The sequence below is a fragment of the Solanum pennellii genome, chromosome 8 (genome assembly GCF_001406875.1).
Source record: "Solanum pennellii chromosome 8, SPENNV200".
NCBI classification, from domain to species: domain Eukaryota; kingdom Viridiplantae; phylum Streptophyta; class Magnoliopsida; order Solanales; family Solanaceae; genus Solanum; species Solanum pennellii.
In genome coordinates this window covers 57,019,529-57,040,703 of record NC_028644.1, presented here as the reverse complement: position 1 = coordinate 57,040,703, position 21,175 = coordinate 57,019,529, and the positions used below count along the sequence as shown (strand labels likewise).

The window sequence follows — 21,175 nt, the reverse complement described above, 5'->3', positions numbered from 1 at the left end:
AAGGACTCGTAACACACTAGTGACTACATCAAGGGAACCCTATTAAGTATGAAAAAGCATAAAATTTGTTTTAACATTGTCAGTCACCAATTCTAAATGAGGTACCCTACTAAATCAAGTGGCATGCTGAAACGTAAGGCTGAGCCTGCTGACAAACATGTTTTCCCTTGGTTGTGGCTAATGGGAAATCACTCAAACGATGACCAGTCTTATCACATTCAAAGCACCTATCAGTACCTGTCATACACTCTCCTGGATGGTTCTTATCACACGTTATCACGCGGGGGGAAAGAACGTCAACTAGAAATATTTCCTTATGACTTATATGCTAGTGTCGAATATCCTTGTTAAATTAAGCTATAGAGAACTAGCAAAAGATGGGGCCAGGCTTGAATATTTTTGACAAAACTAAGATCGTACTAGTACCTCTTAATTTTTTATAAGAGTAGTGCACATTATCTTTCCAATACCTCATAGTTTGCCTATTACTCTCCTTAAACTTTTTCTCATTAATCTATTGACCATGAATAATCAAGCTAGAAATATCAATTTCCTTAGTCAACATCGTAGTCCTACAATCCTTTATGATCATCTCAGAAACACTTACTCATAAGGGTCCGAGAGTCGTCCAACATAGTCGAAGCATATATAGAGAATCGAGTAAAGTTCAAGAATACTCATGTCATGTTTTCCTATCTTAGATTTATGATCTCTTTAACCATATCCTCTCTTAAATCAGGTGGAAAAAATATTTCTAGAGAAACACCCTTGAACGTTTCCCAATCCAATGGACCTGCATCGACAACCCTTTCCTCCTTAATAGTTTATACCAAATCTTAGTCACTCCATTCAAATGATACGTATCCAAATCTGCACTCTTGATTGTACTGATACTTATAATCCCAATGATTTTGTGAATACCTTCAATGAACTCTTATGGATCCTTGTTCACCTTAAGCCCATGGATCTCTAGAGGATTCATGTGAAATCCTAAACTCTAGTTACAGTCATACCAACATTTAGGTTAATATGTGCCATAACTTTCCGGTTGGCGTGAGCAGCCAGTCATTGATTAGGCTATCACTTGGATAGCAACCCTAAATTCAACATGAGTAACATGTTCACCCAAAGGATCTGTTGGAGCCATAGGTGTTTGTTTCTCCTCATTCGTATTCTTTCTAAGATAGGATTTTCTAGGAGGCATGATGTTGAAAACGTGAGTTAGAAGAAAAATTTATTGTAACACCTTAGTAATTGAAAAGTTGAATTGGAAAGGAAAAGTCTCAGAAAAATGCACTAGTATTCTTTCCATATAACCTATCTACGATTTGTAAAAAAAAAAAACCTCTACGAGTCATAGAAGATTTTCTTAGAACTTGAGTTCAATTCTAGAAAATTTTAAGTCTGTAATGATGACCTACAGATAATAAGACGGGTCGTATCAACTCCTACGGTCTGTTAAAGGCAAATCGTTGGAAGTGTTTTTGGACTTAGAGAACTATTTGGAAACATGGGCTCTACAGATTGGGTTTATGAGCCGTATTTGGTGGGTCATAGGAAGATCTTATGAAAATCGATAAAAATGATAAGTATGGTCTACAGGTCAAAGTTGTAAGGTCTTCTAACAATTTCTAATTCAGGGTGTTTTGGTCTTTTTCTACCTAATTAACCCTTAAAATACATGGTTTTGGCCCTAAAAATACACTTAAACCCCTTTTTATTCTTCAAATAATACTTGTTTCCTCAAATTCACTCAAACTCACAATATCTCTCAAGAGTTTTTCTCCAAATTCTCTTAAGAGATCCAAAGTGAAGAACTAGGATTTTAAAGCTTCATGAGATCTGATTTCTAAGGTATATGGTAATTCATGAACAAATCTCTTTCATCCATTGGGTTCAAAATAAAACTTAAAACTCCAATTCAATTTCACCTAATTATCTTAGAGTTTCATGTGATTCTGTATTAGTTCAATTTATTGTGATTCAATTACTTATATTCAATCTTATTATGCATGATTTGATACAATTTCATAATTTTCATTGATTTAACTTGAACACATGCCTATACCTATTTTATCGATATGAATCATGCTTATGAACTTATGGATTATGATTATAAATTTGTGCATGTTTTATGAAAGTAATGATTTATGGCTAAAGAATACTTTTAAGATAAAGTGTTTGAAATTTTTTCCCACATATAAAAGAAATCATGATTTAAATGCTTAGAGAGGAAGTATCTTATGAACTAGCTTATAAAGTCATGGTTTTGAAAGGAGATACTCTAATATGACTTGTGATTGAATTAGTAGTCTTAATCATTTCATTTCCAAGTATTTTGATGATGATTATAATGATGCCTTTTTCCGTTGGGATTTATTAGCATCTTGAGGATTTTGAGATGGAGGTTCTCCCATTGTAGAGATCGAGTCTCATGAAGCAATCTCTTTGTCCCTAACTACGTGCATTAGGATTCTCTTAAATGATCTAAATAGTGTATCCACCCTAGAAATAATGAATGATACAGAGTTATACCTTGATAAATAGACTCTCCTTTATTTTTTGGTTTATATTTGTAAAAATATGAAACCAAACCAAAAAATCAGGAACTATAAACTATTATCTAAATCCAAACAAAAAAAAACAAAAAGAGAAAAAAAATCCAAATTAGAGTTCGGTTTGATTTGGTCTAATTTTTTTGTTTAATCCAAATAAAGCACATCCCTAAGTGTGAGGGCTACACCAAATATCCATGTTATAGCTTACATGGTCTCATTGTCAATAAACGGTAAATATCTCACAAATGAATTATATTTTCTTCAAAGATTTTACTATTTCTTTATGATTTTAAGATGCATCGACTTTGTATGCACTTTTGATATTTAAACTTCCTTATGTATTTACATGGTCTTGGAAATTCACGTTTCTAACTCATTATGATATCATGTTATGCTTATTTCCCATACTTAGTACATTTATAGTATTAATGCATATTTGGTCCTATATCATCTCATAATACAAGATTCGATGCTCTTCCACTAAGATGTACTTAGGTGGATTTCTCCCCTTTTGATCACTTAGATTGGTGAGTCCTCGTGGTTCAAGGGAAAAGCCATGTGTACTTTTATTGTTTTGTGGTCTTTTCAGTTTGAGAATTGTACGTGGTGTATGGGTTACATCGCAGACACTCATATGATGTAAGAAAGATATGTCAGACCTAGTAGTATTCTGTGTATTCTTTTATGTACTTTGTTGCTATCGTTTATGTAATCTTATAAGTTGAGACCAATATTGTTTATTCTTTCTTATTGTATTTCTTTTACAACATGATCATGCCAAGTGTTTTTTAGGATCTCTTTGGTCTAATTACCATGTCACGTCTAGGTGTACCTTGGGATTGTGACAAATATGGTATTCAAAGCATAAGGTTTTAGAAAAGGTCCCGGATTTCATACAAGTCGTGTTGATTAGATTCATGTTCATGAGTTTGAAGTGCATCATATTTATGAATAGAGGGCTACAAGGCATACATGAAACTTCACTTTTTTCACTACTCGAAAGTCATGCCATAGTTCATCTCTATAAAGTATTTCTCTTAAACTCATGTATGATGCTTTTTAGGATATGCCTCCTCGAAGAGATAACACAAGAAAAAATGTGGTTGATAATATGGACCAAGGTTCCTTAGTGTTTGTCGATCATTTGGGACAGAAAGTGTTTCATGCTGAGTTTTGATCCAACTTCCAAGTGTTTGCTCAAGTTATGACGACCCAAGATAATAGAGAGGTTGTTGCTCCCGTGAACCCAATTACTGGTACGAAGACAACAATGCTGAGAGACTTCATCGAGATGGATCCCTAAAGTTCTTTGGTTCAAAATTTGATGAAGATCCCAAAGAGTTTGTTGAGGAAATTCATAAAGTTGTTGATATTATAGTAGTTTCACCAGCGGAAAAGGTGGAATTTGACGATTATCAACTTAAGGGTGTTACTCAACTGTGGTTCAACCAATGGAAGAAAGAAAGGACAATTGATACAAGTCCTATAGATTAATAGAAATTTAAATGATTTAAATGAAAGAAATGAACTCTCCCTCATATCAGTGCTCAATACTACTCCCAAAATACACTAGCTCTTTATGTTTTAAAAACATACTTTTTTATGTGATTTGAGATAATTGCTCAAAGGCTTTCTTGGAAATCACTGTTTCCCCTCTTGCTTAATTGTGAAAGCATTTACTCTTTTCCAAAAAAACTAGCTCAAAGGCTCTTTGAAAATCTTAGTTTTCATTCTTATTTAAATGTGAAAACATTTTAAACTCTTTGGGAATACATATTCTCCATATACTTCTTTGAAGTAGTGAACTTCAAACTTGATCTATAATCATTACTCAACTTTAACTTTAAGTCTTAAAAAAAATTAAAACGTTTGGGAAAGACTTTTGAAAACTTTATAAACTTCTATTTGACATGCTTCTTAATCTCTAGACTTGACCTTACTTCTCTTGACTTTGATTTTATCTTTCCTTGAATTGGATTATGGAATTAATGTTCATGATCTTATGTTTATGGATGATTTCATGATATTGAGATGAATTGGATTATGGAATTAATGTTCATGATCTTATGTTTATGGATGATTTCATGATATTGAGATGTACCTTAGAGTGTTGGAATCAACTAGAAAACATAGGTATATCACTAAGGAACTAGTGTAAAAAGACGGGGAAGAATGGGAAAAACTGGTGTCCTTGGTAATCTGAGAGGCACGGGTCGCCAACTCTTGAAGATCAGAACCAGACCTGGGGCGCGCTGACTGGCACAGTGCCCCCAAGGGTGGAAGTTTGGGAAAAACCCTTTTGGGGCGCGCTGGTTGCCTTTCCCCAAGTGTTTGAAAATTTTTCTTCTCTATTTTTCATCTCTAAACTCAATTGACTCTTTCCCAAGAACATACAATCATCAATACCCTCAATATACATAAGATTCTAGTTGAAAATACAACTAAGACATGAATTTGAAATCAAAAAACTGTTCAACAATTTAAACGAATTAAGAATTCAATAGAACTTCAACAAACACATCGAGAACTCATTTTCTAAACTTTCAAGGACTTAAATTCTCTTAAATAAATCATTATCGGCGCATGGGTGAACTAACCTAATGCTATGCGATCTTACATACCTCGTAAGGATTACCCCTTGACGAAATCCACAAGCGATTCTTAAACGTTCTTGACGAAACTTGAACTTTCTTCTCTTTTCTCCTCTTTTCTCTTCTCTCCAAGCCCTTATGTGAATTCAACTTTCTAAACTGACTAAAATATGATTTTCTCCAATTAATTAATTAAGTTGGGTAAGGAAAATACCAAACTACCCTTCTAAAATCCGGTTTTCAGACTTTTCTTATTCCAACAGCCTAACTTTCAAAGGGCATAACTCACTCATTAAAACTCGAAATCGCGCAAACTCAGCAACATTAGAAAGCTTATTCCAAAAGATTTCCTACCATATCTGAAATTACAACTAGCTCATTCTGAGGTAGGAGTAATGGCCGTTTGAAGTTGACCTAAATTTTAATTTTTCCTAACTTAATAAAATTTCCAGATTTTCATTCTTCCAAAAAATGACTATTTTAAATCTGTAGCTTCTTCCTAGTTATTTCAAATTGTGAGATTTAACAATATACCCCCCTTGGAAACATTCGTCCTCAAATAAAATTACTCTTACTAGGCTATAGGGGTAACATGCAATATTGAGTTCGAGCACCCACAAGCAAATGCATAATGACATGACAACTTATAAATAAATACTAAGAAAGGATTAGTACCTTAATTTGGAACTTCTCCGGATTTGAAGAGATGTGGATGTTTCTTCTTCATATCCTCCTCAGCTTCCCAAGTAGCTTCTTCAACAAATTGGTTCATCCAAAGGACTTTGACTTATGTTACTTCTTTTATTCTCAACTTGCGAACTTGGCGATCTAAAATCTTAACCGAAATTTCTTCATAATATAGGCTATCCTTTATCCCAGTATATTCAGTTGGTATGATCAATGAAGGATCCGCCAAACACTTCTTCAACATAGAGATGTGAAACACCGGATGAACCGCGACTAAATCTTGTGGTAGCTCCAACTCATAAGCTACATTGTCAATCCTCTTGGATATTTTATAAGGTCCAATATATCAGGGACAAAATTTCCCCTTCTTAACAAACCTCATAACATCCTTCAAGGGAGAAACATTTATATATACCCAATCATCTACTTCAAACTCTTAACTCCTTCTCCTAACATCAGTGTAGGATTTCTAAAGACTGTGCCATTTTCAACCTCTGTTGAATCACTTTCACCTTCTCCATAGCTTGATGAATTAAATTGGTCCTATATACCTTGATTCATCAAATATAAACCATCCAATATGAGTTCTGCATCTTCTCTCATAAAAAGCTTCATAAGAAGTCATTTGGATTCTCGAGTGGTAACTATTGTTGTAAGCAAACTCAATTAGGGGTAGGTGATTATTCCAATTAACTTTGAAATAAATCACACTTGCCCTCAATATATCCTCTAAGGTCTGAATAGTGTATTATGTTTGCCTATTTGTCTGAGAATGAAAGGCGGTACTTAGGTTCACCTTCGAACCCAAGTCTTTCTGGAAAGATTTCAAGAATTGTGCATTAAATTGTGCACCTCTATATGAAATAATGGATACCGGCACCCCATGAAGTCATACCACCTATTGAATATACAACTTAGCATAATCTTCTGCTGAATGGCTAGTCTTTACTGGCAAACAGTGGGTTGATTCTGTAATGCAATCCACAATCACTTAAATATAACTATGTTGTCTGAGAGACCTTGTTAAACCTATGATGAAATTCATATTAATCATCTCGCACTTCCATTTGGAAGTTCTATGTTCTGAGCCAACCCACTAGGCCTTTGGTGCTCTACTTTAACTTGTTGACAATTTAAATACTTAGCAACAAATTTTGCAATGCCCTTCTTCATACTATTCCACCAATACACCTCTCTCAAGTCATGATACATCTTTGTGGAACCGGGATGAATGGAATGTCTGGAGCTATGAGCTTTCACGATGATCCTCTCTTGGAGTCCATCCACTATTGGTACACACAACCTACCATGATACCTCAATACACCATCTCCCCCTTGTTCAAAAGCTAATATTTTTTTCTTTTGAACATTTGCCTTCAATTTAAGCAAAATAGGCTCGAGGTCTTGCTTTTCTTTCACTTCTGACACTAATGAAGATTCAGCCTCATTCATCACCACTACTCCTCCTTTTGTGGAATCCATTAGTCAAAATCCTAAGCATGTATGTCTATGCACATATTTCGATAGCTCTCTTTTATTCCTCAACATGGGCGGTACTACCCATAGAAAACCTGCTTAAAGGATCAACAACTACATTAGCCTTGCTTGGGTGATAAGGAATACTCATGTCATAATCCTTGAGTAGGTATTACCACTTCATTTGCGTGAGATTAAGCTCTTTTTGAGTAAACACATACTGAAGGCTTTTGTGATCAGTGAATATATCAACATGAACACCATATAAATAATGACGTCATATCTTCAAAGTAATAATATAATAGCCAACTATAAGTCATGGGTTGGGTAATTCTTCGCATGAACTTTGAATTGTCTAAAGGCATGAGCTATAAACTTCCCATGCTGCATCAACACACAACCTAAACCAACTCTAGATGCATCACAATACACCATGAAACCTTGAGTACCTTTTGGTAAGGTCAATATTAGGCCAGTAGTCAATCGTTTTTTCAATTCCTGTAAGCTTTTCTCACAAGCTTCAGACCAATGAAACTTCAATATTTTATGAGTCAATTCGGTTAAAGGAGACGAAATGGATGATAACCCCTTTACAAACCTTCTATAATAGCCAGGCAAACCCAAGAAACTTCTAATATCAGTTGGAGATGTGGGTCTAGACCAATTTTACAATGCCTCTATTTTCTAAGTATCAACTTTAATTCCCTATCCACACACAATGTGGCCTTAGAATGCCACAGACTCAAGCCAAAACTCACACTTAGAGAACTTGACATACAACTCCCTATTTTTTAAAGTTTGGAGAACTATTTTGAGATGACTAACATGATCGTCTTCATTCCTTGAATATATTAGTATGTCATTAATGAAGACGATAACAAAAATATTTAAATAAGGTTTGAAAACTCTATTCATAAGGTCCATGAACGCTGCAGGTGTATTAGTTAAACCGAATGACATGACCAGAAACTCATACTGACCATATCGGGTTCTGAAAGCTATCTTTGGAATGTAATGTTCCCTTACTCTTAACTGATGGTAGCCATATCTGAGGTTTATTTTCGACTAACAGGTGGCACCCTAAAGTTGATCGAAAAGATCATCAATTCTTGAAAACAATTACTTGCTCTTGATGATAACATTGCTGAACTGATGGGAATCTATACATATCCTAAGGGAACCATCTTTCTTTCTCACAAATAAGACCGAAGCGCCCCAAGGTGAGACACTTGATCGAATAAAACCCTTATAAAGAAGATATTTCAAGTTCTCTTTAAGCTCTTTCAACTCTGATGGTGCAATTTTATATGGAGGAATAGATATTGGACGAGTATCAGGGAGAACATCTATACTGAAGTCTATTTGTCTTAGGAGGGACTCTAGGTAGATTATCTTGAAAGAATTCTGGAAATTCTTTTACTACTAGAACTAATTGGATATGAGGCATCTTAAAGCTAGAGTCATTAACTCGGACTAAGTGATAGATACATAACTTTCTTTCCTTAAGGTACGAAATAAAATGACCCTTAGGCACTACTGAACTGTTTTTCCACTCTAAGACCGACTCATTAGGAAACTAGAACTTGAAAACTTGAGTTCTACAATCAATTGACGCATAAAATGTGTGAAGCCAATCCATACCAAGAATGACATCAAAATCTACCAGTCTAACTCTATTAAATCAACCATGGTACTCTTGTAATTAACATAAGCAGGGCAATCACGATAGACTCTCTCTGCTAGAATAGACTTACAAACAGGTGTAGAAACACTAAAGGGTTCACTTAGTTTCTCAGGAATAACATCAAAATTTGTAGAAACATAAGGAGTTACAAAAGATAAACTCGCTCCTAGATCTAGCAAAGCATAAACAGTAAAGTCAAAGACTTGGATCATACCAGTGACAACATCTGGAGGATCCTTTTGGTCTTGGAGACTATTGATAACATAAGCGATTTGATCCTCCGCCAGTAGCTGACGTAGCCCCTCTAGGTGCAGCTCTGTCTAGTGGAGCGACTGAAGAAGATTGGGCTCTATTGCCCTCATTACCATTTTCATGCCTGTTCTTTGGAACTCTCGCATGAAATGCCCATTTGAACACACTTGAAACAACCAGTGGAGCCCTTACGACATGTACCTGAGTGGTTCATAAGACAGGAGGCTTACTACCCACTTGCGCCACACTAGCTTGAGAATAGGCAGCCTTGCTCTGAAATTCTGACTATTGTACTCTCATTTGTCCTTAGGTGCAGGTGCACTAGCAGATGATAGAGCAGGTCCCTCCGTTTCTATTGGAAGGATGACCAATTGACATTACTATTCTATTGTTCGGACTCGTTCCTTATTTTAGATCTCTTATTCTTAAATTCTTCTCTATCCCTCAGTTTCTCTTCCTTAACATGTTGCACATAGAACATCAACCTTGAGATATCCATTTCATTTATCAGCATTGCAACCCTACCCTCTTTTTCTTGATAGACGAGACAGCCCGGTTATAAACAAGCTCATTTTACTCCTCTATGTAACCATAACGGGATAGTTGGGTGAACCTCAACCCATACTAATGGAAGCTTAGAGAATCATACTTAAGAATGAAAAACTTTCAATACCTTAGACTCATTCAGTTATGAGGAAAAAAACGCCCCAAGAAGGCCTCCTCAAAACAAGCCCAACTCGCAAGAAGTGCGTCCTCATCTCTACCCCCTTTCCATTGATCAAACCAAGACTTAAAAACACTCTTCAGTTGATATGTAGCTAGTTCAACTGGCTCCGTATCGGCAACATGCATAACCTCAATTACTTTTTTCAGTTCCTCAATAAAGTTCTCCGGATCCTCAGTAGTGCTTGAACCGGTGAAACTTGGAGGATTCATCCTTAAGTACTTGTGGATCCTCAAAGTATTATCCTCTTCTTGTTGAGCTCCTCTTTGTTTCCCAAATTGGTTAGTCACAACTTGACTTAACAACCTTATTGCTTCCTTGAACTCAATATTAATGAGTTCTCCTCGAGGTTGCACTTCAGGTGCATTTGACAACTCTTGCTCCTCAATATTTCTCCTAGTAGGACGACCTCTTATAGCTCTTAGTGGAGGCATGATTAAATTCAAACATGTACAAGCATGAATTAGAAGAAACTTTTTAGAGATCATACTCTAATGCACGAAATGAGCGTTAATGAAGTGAGAATTTTCCTAAGTGTTGGAGCCTCATATATATAGATGTGGAGCGCTTCATACTGATAACTAGGACTCTACAAACACGACTTGATAGACTCTATAAGACTCTTGAACTCTGTGCTCTAATACCAAATTTTTCATGCCCCGATCCCATATCCTGACGGGACTAGCACTCGAGAACCATTGTTGGCCTAAAACAAACACTTGGATTGGCTTACTTACTTAGTGGAAGACTTAAATCAATAAATATCAATCAATGAAATAAACTGCAATGTTATAAATGAACATTTAACTTGGCCATTAAGGCAAACCCAAGTCTCAACATAAGATAATGACAATAAAAAAACTAAAGAACTAATATCTAAATGTCTATGAAGCCTCTAAGACAACTGATATGGATGTTGAGACAAAACCTACGACATTCTATTGAACTAATAAAATTGAAAACAATAAAAAAAGGTCTTCCGGTATGCAAGGAGGCTCACCAATTGACTCTGGATTGCTCACTAGATCGACGATGTGTTGCGTGATAATCTTGGTTACATGAGTCTGCATCATAAGACAATATAGGTCAACTGACATCAGTATATTAAATGTACGAGTATGCAAGTTGGAATGCTATTTGTTTTGGACTCCACAAGAATTTGTCGATATTTCCTGTATCAATGGAATCCCATCATCCATACATAACGAATTGATACAACATAGGCTTGAAAAGAATATGAAGAACTTACCTGGCTCAACTGAACTTAACATATTTGAACTAATTTCAATATAAAGAAAAGTTGTCTAAAACATGATGTCAACTTTGTGTGTATACTAAGATACATATACCTCTGAGATGTATGTAAAAGTACAGTAAACCGTGTATATAAAAATACAAAATGTTGTTGTGGGAGTTTCTCTAACCGACAGCTATCATGTAAGAGCTATTGTCACGCTGCCAAGACCATCCTATACCTTGCCGGGGGTATAGATCCTGAACTACTAAGTGGATCCACTAGTCTATGCTAAAAAACACTAAATGAAAAGGTATGACCTTTTTCTACCCATGATAGCTACATGATTTATTGCAGCTCAGAGTTTTATGAAATCTCCCCCATATCGATACTCAATACTACTCCCAAAATATACTAACTCTTTATGTTTGAAAAAATAACTTTTTTATGTAATTTGAGATAATTACTCAAAAACTTAGCTCAAAGTCTATCTTGAAAATCAATGTTTCCCCTCTTGCTTGATTATGAAATCATTTACTCTTTTCTGAATAAACTAGCTTAAAGGCTCTTTGGAAATCTTAGTTTACGTTCTTATTCAAGTGTGAAAACATTTTAAACTCTTTGGGAATATATAGTTCCCATATACTTCTTTGAAGAAGTGAACTTCAAACTTACTCTATAATCTTTACTCAACTTTAATTTTAAGTTTTAACACAAAGTTAAAATGTTTGGAAAAGACTTTTGAAAACATTATAAACTTCTCTTTGACTTGTTTCTTAACCTCTAGACTTACTCTTACTTTTCTTGACTTTGATATTATCTTTTCTTGAATTGGAAGCTCTAGCCTGTCTCCGATACATCAGGTTCCAGGATGAGCTATTTATTCTAGCTCGTGTTGGAGTCTCTCAGTCATGATATAATGTCTTTAGTTTTCGCTTTCAAATTTTGGTAAACGGTATTTAATAGATTTTGGTGGATTTGTATTTCGTACATTAATAAGATTTAAGCTTCCGCATTATGATTGTATTTCGTAAGTTGAACAATTAATATAAGTTGGTGTTGAATTCATTGGTTCGCTCACCCTGAAGATTAAGTGCGAATGCCACTCATCACTCGTTTTGAATCATAACACTGCGTGTTAAGACCAAGCTTCGAATTCAATGTTTTCACTCCATCTCTCACCTGTGAATATGAAAGAGATTATCCATATGGTAGTGAAATCTCTATAGTTGTTACCAATAATACCTGCAAAAGAAAGGGTAAAGAGAAACATTTATAGGAACTTTATCATTGTTACACTCAAATCGTCAAAAAGAAAGGATAAAGAGAAAAAGATTACAACTATCAAATATCCTCAACAAAGCGAATTTGAAGATGAGATTTCAATTTAAAAAAGAAAACTAACGAACAAGATGTCTAAACCAGAATCTAAAGAAAAATTACCACTATATACAAATATAAAATGCTGTATATTACGATATAATATTAATGTTTAATATTTGTTAAGCCATTAGAATAATTACATCAATTATGTAATATGAAATGGTGTACAATACGGTGTAAATTTAGTGTATGTTTTATCATAAGAATGACTTACACTTTAATTCAATCCAATTATGTATATAAAATGATATATTATGCGGTGTAAAATTGGTGTTCAGTGTCCGTTTACCATTAGAATGACTTGTACCATAATTTAATCACCTACAACGTATAAAGTTATTGTTTGATATCTATGTTTACCATTAGTATAACTTACACCATAATTTAATTAACTAGCTAGTGTACAAAAAATATATTTAGCACCAATGTTATTAAAAATTACACCAATCCCTAATAACATCAAACCAAATTAAACAATCTACGATTATACGAAATGCCAAACTTTATATAAAATGGTGTACATTAAGTTTACAGTATGTGTACAACAATTGTTCAAAACAAAAACAAAATGTTTTACATCATCGTACCAAGTTATATGTATGCAAAATTGTGTAATCGTTGGTTGCTTATCCTTGTAAAATTTAGGAGAATGGGTCTGAAAAACACTTTAATAGCCGAAATTGCAATTACAACACTATTTAGGCGCATTATTTAAAAAATTTATGACCGATCCCTCTTTCTAAAGTCTTATTTAGTATCAATTAAATTTACCACTTTATTACACAAAGATAACCATGGTTTCATTTGTGTAGTCACTCACCCAAAAGGTTTATACCAAAGCTACGTATGAGTTTTTCAACAAATTTTGCTCCAAGAGTTTTACAAGGATTTTCTCATTTGATTCGTGGACTAAGCTATTCCGAGATAATAATTATTAGACTAATATATCCCACCATCTGGGATATAAACAAAGAGAAGAGACCTAAAACATTTCTTGAAGAAAGTTTTTGCCTAGCCATACATGTTGAGTATGTGATGCATTGTGATAAACTATGTTGCTTAGACTCATTCACAGATATGTATCTAGTTCAGTTGCATGAAAAATATTTTTTGGTATATTTTGAGAAATCACATTAAGTACCCGCAACTCTAGTCACATCGAATCGTATGTAGAAGAGAAACGAAGAATCTACGCAACATAGGTGATGAAAGATAGATAGATTGAAGAAAGAAGGAATTGATGATTACAACAAGTGAGCTGCAATGATCAACATGATCTGTTAATATAGCAGCTTTTCATCAATATGGCAAGAAGATGAAAGTCATCAGCTACCACCAAGTATATGAATATGAAACTTGTATGTACAACAAGATCATCGACGAGGAAAGTGATTTCATGCTTTGTAAAGGAACTTATGACCGCTGAAACAGTTGACGCTTAAGCAGTTGCAGCTTTTTCTTCCGCCATTTCTGACACTGGAAGAAGGGTGCAGATCAGGTTGCGATCTCCATACACATTGTCCACTCGTCCTGAAATGCAATCACAAGTACATTATCGTCAATACCAAGATATAAGACTCCCTTTGTCCCCTTTTAATAGTTGTTTTAGCTCATTTCACGCTCATTAAGAACATAATGAATACAAATGTATAATTTGAGGTCTGGTTCAATAGAAAAGCAGTATTGCAGATTTCAGCAGATACTATGAGCTTTTTTCAATCATCTTATTGGTTCTATTCATATGAACTTGCAAATATCCTCTTCCAAACTTCTACAGATTCATTATATTCATGATGAGAACCCTATGCAACAAACAGAGACAGAACAGATAACATTGTTTCTCTTCTAACACGTGCCGGTAAAACAGATATTCTAATTTCAAGTACACAAGATTTGATAGAAGACAGCCTTTTTAGAGCAGTTCCGTTGTAATAGGACATGTAAAGTGAAAGTTCCCTGCATGTCCTCAGTTTCTAGTTAGTCTGAAAGTTCCCTGCATGTCCTCAGTTTCTAGTTAGTCTAGAGGCTATCATTATGTAGTATGATTACATGAAAATTAATGAGTTCTCAAATGAACTTTTTGTATGATTATTAACGAGAAGACAAAAAACATTGTGTGTAGGTAGAAGATAGGATGTTTAAAATTTAAGGACATAATTTCAGTAGTGATTGCTAGTATGTTTCGGAAGTTCTGAAAATGCATTGACCAGTAAAGTATATGTTTTGCTGAACACCTCTAAATTTCAATGTATTACTGAATAGGAAAAGAAAATCTAATACTTCAGAATTTAGCTAATGTCAAGTATGTAGGTTTAAAATTGTTGTAATAGAGATGGTAAAGACCTGTAGTTGGCCAGAATTTGGCACTCCTTAGCCAGGGAGCAGGGTATGCAGCATATTCCCGAGAATATGGCTTTGTCCATGCATCTGCCATGAGCATTGATGGTGGATGAGGAGCCCCCTGCAAAACAAGTCTCGATTAATATTACAAACAGCAAACATTTCATTGAAAACTAATTTACAAGAAAAAAATTAACACATGAATACCTTGAGAACATTGTTGTTAATATCGACATTCCCTTTCTCAATCTGAGCGATTTCTTCTCTGATGGAGATGAGTGCATCACAAAACCTGTCTAGTTCCGCCTGCATAATATACAACTAATTCAGGACCACAAAATAAAAAAACCTAAACTGTGTACTACTGAAACTTTTTTCCTGTATCATACATTATGCACCCTTGTATTATACCTTGCTTTCACTTTCAGTAGGTTCAATCATAAGTGTACCAGGAACTGGCCAAGACATTGTAGGTCCATGAAATCCGTAGTCAATAAGACGTTTAGCAACATCTTCAGGTTCTATCCCAGCAGTGTTCTGAAAGGTGAAGACTCAGACAAGATTTAGTACACTATAAACAACCAGTAAAAAAGGAAGTGAATTGGAAATGATTCAAAAAAGAAACTACCTTAAAGCCCCTCAGGTCAATGATAAACTCATGGGCACATGTTCCATTGACACCTCGGAAGAGGACTGGGTAGTGCTTCTGTTGATCAGAGCAGAAAATATCATCAGCTAAGTAGAATACCCAAATTGAACAGTTGTTGCAGGACAAAGTTTTTCAACTATGATGAATTAAGACAGGCATAGCAATCCCGAGAAATAGAAAAGCAGAAAATTCAACTTAAATAGAATATGAGACATAATAGAACAAAGACCTCCAAACGTTTCGCCATGTAGTTTGCGCTCAGGATAGCTATCTTTGATGCATCTGTAAGTCCCTTAGACCCCATCATGGCAATGTAGGTATATGAAATCGGCAAAATAAGTGCTGAACCCCAGGGTGCAGCAGAAATAGCACCAAGTGGCTTACTCTGATCGGGGGATGGGATCCCTCCAGTTGGTACCTTCAGGAGAATCACAATGATTAAGAAAACTAAACAAGAAAGATAAAACAAAATCCCAGGCCGATGAATTGACAAATATTTGCAAGTTTGATAATCACAATATTATTTTTAAGAAACATAAATCTAACAAAGAACAAGGTACCACGACCTAGAGATTGTTATGTAGTTAAGTAATTGGTGTTATCAAGGACATACCACAGGGTGTGATGGTAAATATGGTGCCAAGTGTTTCTTCACTCCAATTGGACCCATTCCAGGACCTCCACCACCATGAGGAATGCAGAATGTTTTGTGAAGATTTAGATGACAAACATCAGCACCAATAAAGCCAGGGCTTGTCAAACCAACCTGTAAGAAAAATTAGCTATGAATGAAAAGACTGTACAACACCTGAATCTACGCCCTCATCAAAAAGAGGAAACAGCCAACAACAAAATGGTGTAGTCATTAGTTGAACTAAAACTAAATTTTGATGATGTAATTGAGGAGTAAATAGAAGAAAGGTAGTATGCATAAGTTAAAAAAACAGATATCATATTGTCCAGAAGTTCTATTGACCACCAGCCAAGCACCTGATAAAATCTTTAAACCAAGGTAACCAATCAAGAGAAGAGAGCTTCAAACTTGACCGCACAGGACGTAGTATGACTCACAAAAGTCAGAGCAAACTAAACTACAGCAAATAACACGAGCTCACACATCATGTGGGACAACTATCAAATCATCCAGGAGTAAAGAAGAGGTAGAAAAGGATAGAAAGGAAAATTTGAGGTTCATTAGACATCCCTTTCTTAAGATATAAGGTCTGACTTCAAAAATTGTTGAGCTAGAATTTATAGAGATAAAATGTTCACTAAGCAGACTCAATTACAAGTAAAATCTACAAGAATTTGAAATGATGAAATGTTTACATCCCAGTTTATACAATCTAGACTAATAGTTGTAAATCTGAGGAAGAAAAGTTACAGCATGAGAGGTTAGGAGTTAATATGAGGTAATTACCTGTGCATTCATGTTAGCTCCATCCATGTACACCTGACCACCATTGTCATGGATAATCTTACATATCTCATCAATTCCTTCCTCATACACTCCATGTGTTGATGGGTACGTAACCTGAAATTTGATCAAGACTTAAGTAAATACAACCAATACAGAAAGGTGTCAGAAAATAGTAGCACATGATTTACCATTAGAGCAGAAAGGTTATCCTTATGTGCCTCAGCAGCCTTCCTCAACTCTTCAATATTAATGTTTCCTTTTGCATCTGTCCCGACAGCAACAATTTTCATCCCACACATTGCAGCACTTGCAGGATTTGTTCCATGAGCTGATACAGGAATGATGCATACATTGCGGTGATGGTCACCCCTTGACTGCAACAAAACTCAATTTAATTAACTAGCCGAAAGCTTTACAGAGTCTAATTTATGGATAAGGATGAAAACAAGGAGAAGAATCTGATTATTAAAAACAAAAATTATAATCATATGGCCATTAGCATCCCATTATGGTACATCAAGCGTTCTTGAAAGATTAAAATTCTATAGCCTTCTACAACTCATGAAGGATAATAGATGTCAAGTAGTAACTAAATGGAAGTACATATCTTCACAAAGAATGGGTGATCAACAGGTGATTCTCCCTAGTACTCCCTCCATTCCCTTTTACTAGTCCTATATTGACTTGACACTGAACTTAAGGAATAATTTATTAAGGATTTGTTTTACTAAATTACCCATATTAACTATGCTTTGGAAATCTAAATTTGACTACTAATACTTTACGTAGTCACTTATGATAAGGGTAATATTGGAAGTAGATAATATATATCTCCTGATTTGCTGAAATGGATGAGTAAAAAAGGAAACGTTTTTTTAATATAACAGACTATAAAAGGAACGGTGTTTGATAGAAATAGTAAAAGCATGTGCAGTATTTCTCACCAATTTGTCTCTTCAAACGATTCACAAATACAATATTAATTAAGTTCATTAGGAATCTTAATCTTGTAAGTATTAGCTAGGTATTAAGAGAGCTTAAATCAAATCGGAAAGCAAACTATTCATTTAGATATGAGGAGTACCATATGATATGCACGAATAACCATCAATCCAGCATATTCTCCAGCAGCACCAGCGTTAGGCTGCAAGGAGAAGGAATCAAAACCTGTTATTGTACACAATAGGGCGCCCAGATCGTCGAACATTTCCTGCAAGAAAGCATGTAACAGTCTTGATTAGTTCTTCTGTTTCTGCAGTTTGCAAGCAGAGATGCATTTAAGCAGTAGCAACCTGATAGCCAGCTGCCTGTTCAGTGGGTGCAAAAGGGTGAATATTTGCAAAGCTAGGCCATGTCACCGGCATCATCTCTGTTGTGGCATTCAATTTCATTGTGCAGGAGCCCAAAGGAATCATGCTATGGCACAAGGAGAGATCCTTTGATTGCAGCTTATGGAGGTATCTCAGCAACTCGTGCTCAGTATGGTACCTAAATCATCAATGTAATAATTAAACTAGCAATAAGGTTACAGGATAAAGATGGTTAACCATCGAAGAAGGCCTTACGAGTTGAATATTTGGTGAGTCAAAAATGGAGTCTCCCTTGTAAGTCCAGAAGGAATCAGGTTCTCAACCTCTTGTGCAATTGATTGAGCAGTGAACGGGACCTATTAACAGCATCAAAGATAAGAATACACTATGTATACATTGAGTTGCTACCAGCAGCATGGATAGGGGAGTAATGATACTCACTGGCTTTCCCAAGGCAAAAACTTTAAATAGATCGTCCACATCTTCTAGGGTAGTAGTTTCATCAAAAGATACAGTTATCTGGAAAAAAAAAAGGGGGTTTCGCTTAACCATAACATAAATTTGGTAGTATCGATAAGTTTAAAATAAAAATTAGCTAGACTTACAGTATTGTTGTCCACAATCCGCAAGTTAATGTCATTCTTGTTAGCAACATCAGCAATTGCCTTTGCATCAGAACACTTCACCTTCACAGTGTCAAAGAATGGAAGATCCTGAACTTCTACTGTTCCTAGCTTTTTGAGACCAGCAGAAAATGTTCCAGCAAGACCATGAACACGTTGGCCAATGGTTTTTAGCCCCTCAGGTCCATGATAGACAGCATACATGGCAGCCATGTTGGCAAGCAAAGCCTGCATAACAAAAGGACAATTTCATAAGCCAATAAAAGAAACTAAAGTGCATAGTGTCATGCATCAGCCCCTTCCAATGCACATATGAGAGTTAGATAATCTCTTGCAAGAAAATTAGATTTTGATTTGTTTTTACTTCTCACTGCTCATGTCCAGACAAAACATTGTATACAAGCAGAAAGTAAACATTTTTCAAACAAGTTAAAATATTTACTACTACTAATGTACTACAATATAAAATGGTGTGTAATAGAGAATCTAGGTGACATAAATAAAGGTATAGCATAGATGTTAGTAAAAACAGTAGTTCACTCAGTACCTGTGCTGTGCAAATGTTACTCGTAGCCTTGTCCCTGCGGATGTGTTGTTCCCTAGTCTGCATTGCCATACGCAGAGCAGGTTTCCCTGTTGAATCAACACTGACACCAATAATTCTTCCAGGCATCATTCTCTTGTATTCTTGAGAAGTTGCCAAGAAAGCTGCATGAGGGCCTCCATAACCCATAGGCACTCCAAACCTCTGAGCAGAACCAACAACAATATCCGCTCCAAGTTCACCAGGTGGTTTCAACATTGTCAAGGCCAAAAGATCAGATGCCATAACAACCTTCACCCCATGAGCATGTGCATTCTTAATAAACTCCCCATAATCCAAGATTTCACCTTCGGTCCCCGGATACTGAACTAGTACCCCACAAACATCACCAGACTTATAATCAATATCCTTAAGATCTACAGTAACTACCTTAAGATCAAATCCATCAGCTCTAGTCTTACAAATCTCGATAGTCTGAGGGTGACAATTGTTCGCAATAAGGAAAGTTTTCTTTTTTCCCTTAAGAATATTGTTACACATAGCCATAGCCTCAGCTGCGGCGGTCCCTTCATCTAGTAAAGATGCATTAGACATTGGCAAACCAGTAAGATCCGTAATCATGGTCTGATAATTCAGCAGGGACTCAAGACGTCCCTGGGAAATTTCAGCCTGATAAGGAGTATACTGAGTATACCAAGCAGGATTCTCCAAAAGATTCCTCAATATAACAGGTGGTACATAAGTATTATAATACCCCATCCCAATATATGACTTAAAAACCTTATTCTTAGATGCCAATTTCTGCATATGCTCAATCATCTGTGACTCAGTCAATCCACCATCAAACTTAGGAAACTTCATCGATTCACTACGAATCGATTGAGGTACAGTAGCATCAATAAGTGCATCTAGGCTTTGAAACCCACAAAACTCAGCCATTTTTGTTTGTTCTTCAGGGGTGGCTGAGTTATGTCGGCGTGGGAATGTGTCACTTGGTTTCAAAGCCTCAACAGAAATTGATCTAACTTGTTGAGTATTAAAAGATTTTACACTATTTCTAGCCTGAAATGTGTATGGTGACAATGAAGATACATACCTTGAAGGTCTGTATAGTGATGATGGTGATGGGATTTCATTAGAACGACTCTGTTTTGATTGTGAAACCAAACGTTTCAGAATTGCTCTGTTTGCCAATTTTCTAGCACGCTCCATTGAATTCAAGATTTGTAAAGGAAAAAACAAGAAACACCCCTAGAAAGGGATGAAGATTGAGAAAAGTTGACAAAGCTAAAAGCTTTGGTTTTTCACTATATATATTTGATGATTGTGTATGGTTTGATTTATTTATGGAACAAAAAGAAAAAAAGTGGGTGGTTGTAATGGGTTGTTGAGGTTGAGGATACTACACAGCAAGCAAGTTAATCTTTTTATTATATTTATCTGCTCCCAATCCCATAAGCCATAATTATATTGTATTTTTTTCCTTGGGAATTACTAGATCTGGTGGTGATGGGTGAAGAGTGGAGTGACACTAGGCAGCAATTTGGAGGAAAAACACAGAAGATTTTCGGATCTTGTTTTGCTATCAACCAGTAGTTTTACCACCTTGTTAATTTCATAATTACACAACAATGATAAAGTTTAATTTTGTGTATTATTGATTTGATAGGATTGCGTTGTTATCTTATTTATTTATTAAT

General features: G+C 35.5%; 1 protein-coding gene across 1 annotated transcript; it reads right to left on the bottom strand.

The window, feature by feature from the left end:
• Window positions 1–13,826: 13,826 nt before the first annotated feature.
• On the bottom strand, window positions 13,827–20,967 carry LOC107027939 (glycine dehydrogenase (decarboxylating), mitochondrial). The gene is made up of 15 exons (XM_015228993.2): window positions 19,479–20,967; window positions 18,914–19,159; window positions 18,750–18,827; window positions 18,564–18,664; window positions 18,291–18,486; window positions 18,083–18,208; window positions 17,187–17,372; window positions 16,999–17,112; window positions 16,192–16,344; window positions 15,808–15,996; window positions 15,558–15,635; window positions 15,341–15,466; window positions 15,137–15,235; window positions 14,933–15,050; window positions 13,827–14,119 (listed from the first exon to the last, which is right to left on the bottom strand). The coding sequence occupies exons 1-15, from the start codon at window positions 20,685–20,687 to the stop codon at window positions 14,028–14,030; spliced, it is 3,111 nt and encodes a 1,036-aa protein (XP_015084479.1). The 5' UTR covers window positions 20,688–20,967; the 3' UTR covers window positions 13,827–14,027.
• Window positions 20,968–21,175: the final 208 nt, after the last annotated feature.

Bases quoted from the DNA above. Each gene is read 5' to 3' on its own strand.
- LOC107027939 (XM_015228993.2), bottom strand. From the start codon at position 20,687: ATGGAGCGTGCTAGAAAATTGGCAAACAGAGCAATTCTGAAACGTTTG. The intron at 19,160-19,478 runs GTACTGAGTGAA...TTTGTTATGCAG, and splicing joins GTAACATTTGCACAGCACAG to GCTTTGCTTGCCAACATGGC. The intron at 17,113-17,186 runs GTAAATCATGTG...ATCAAATTTCAG, and splicing joins ATAACCTTTCTGCTCTAATG to GTTACGTACCCATCAACACA.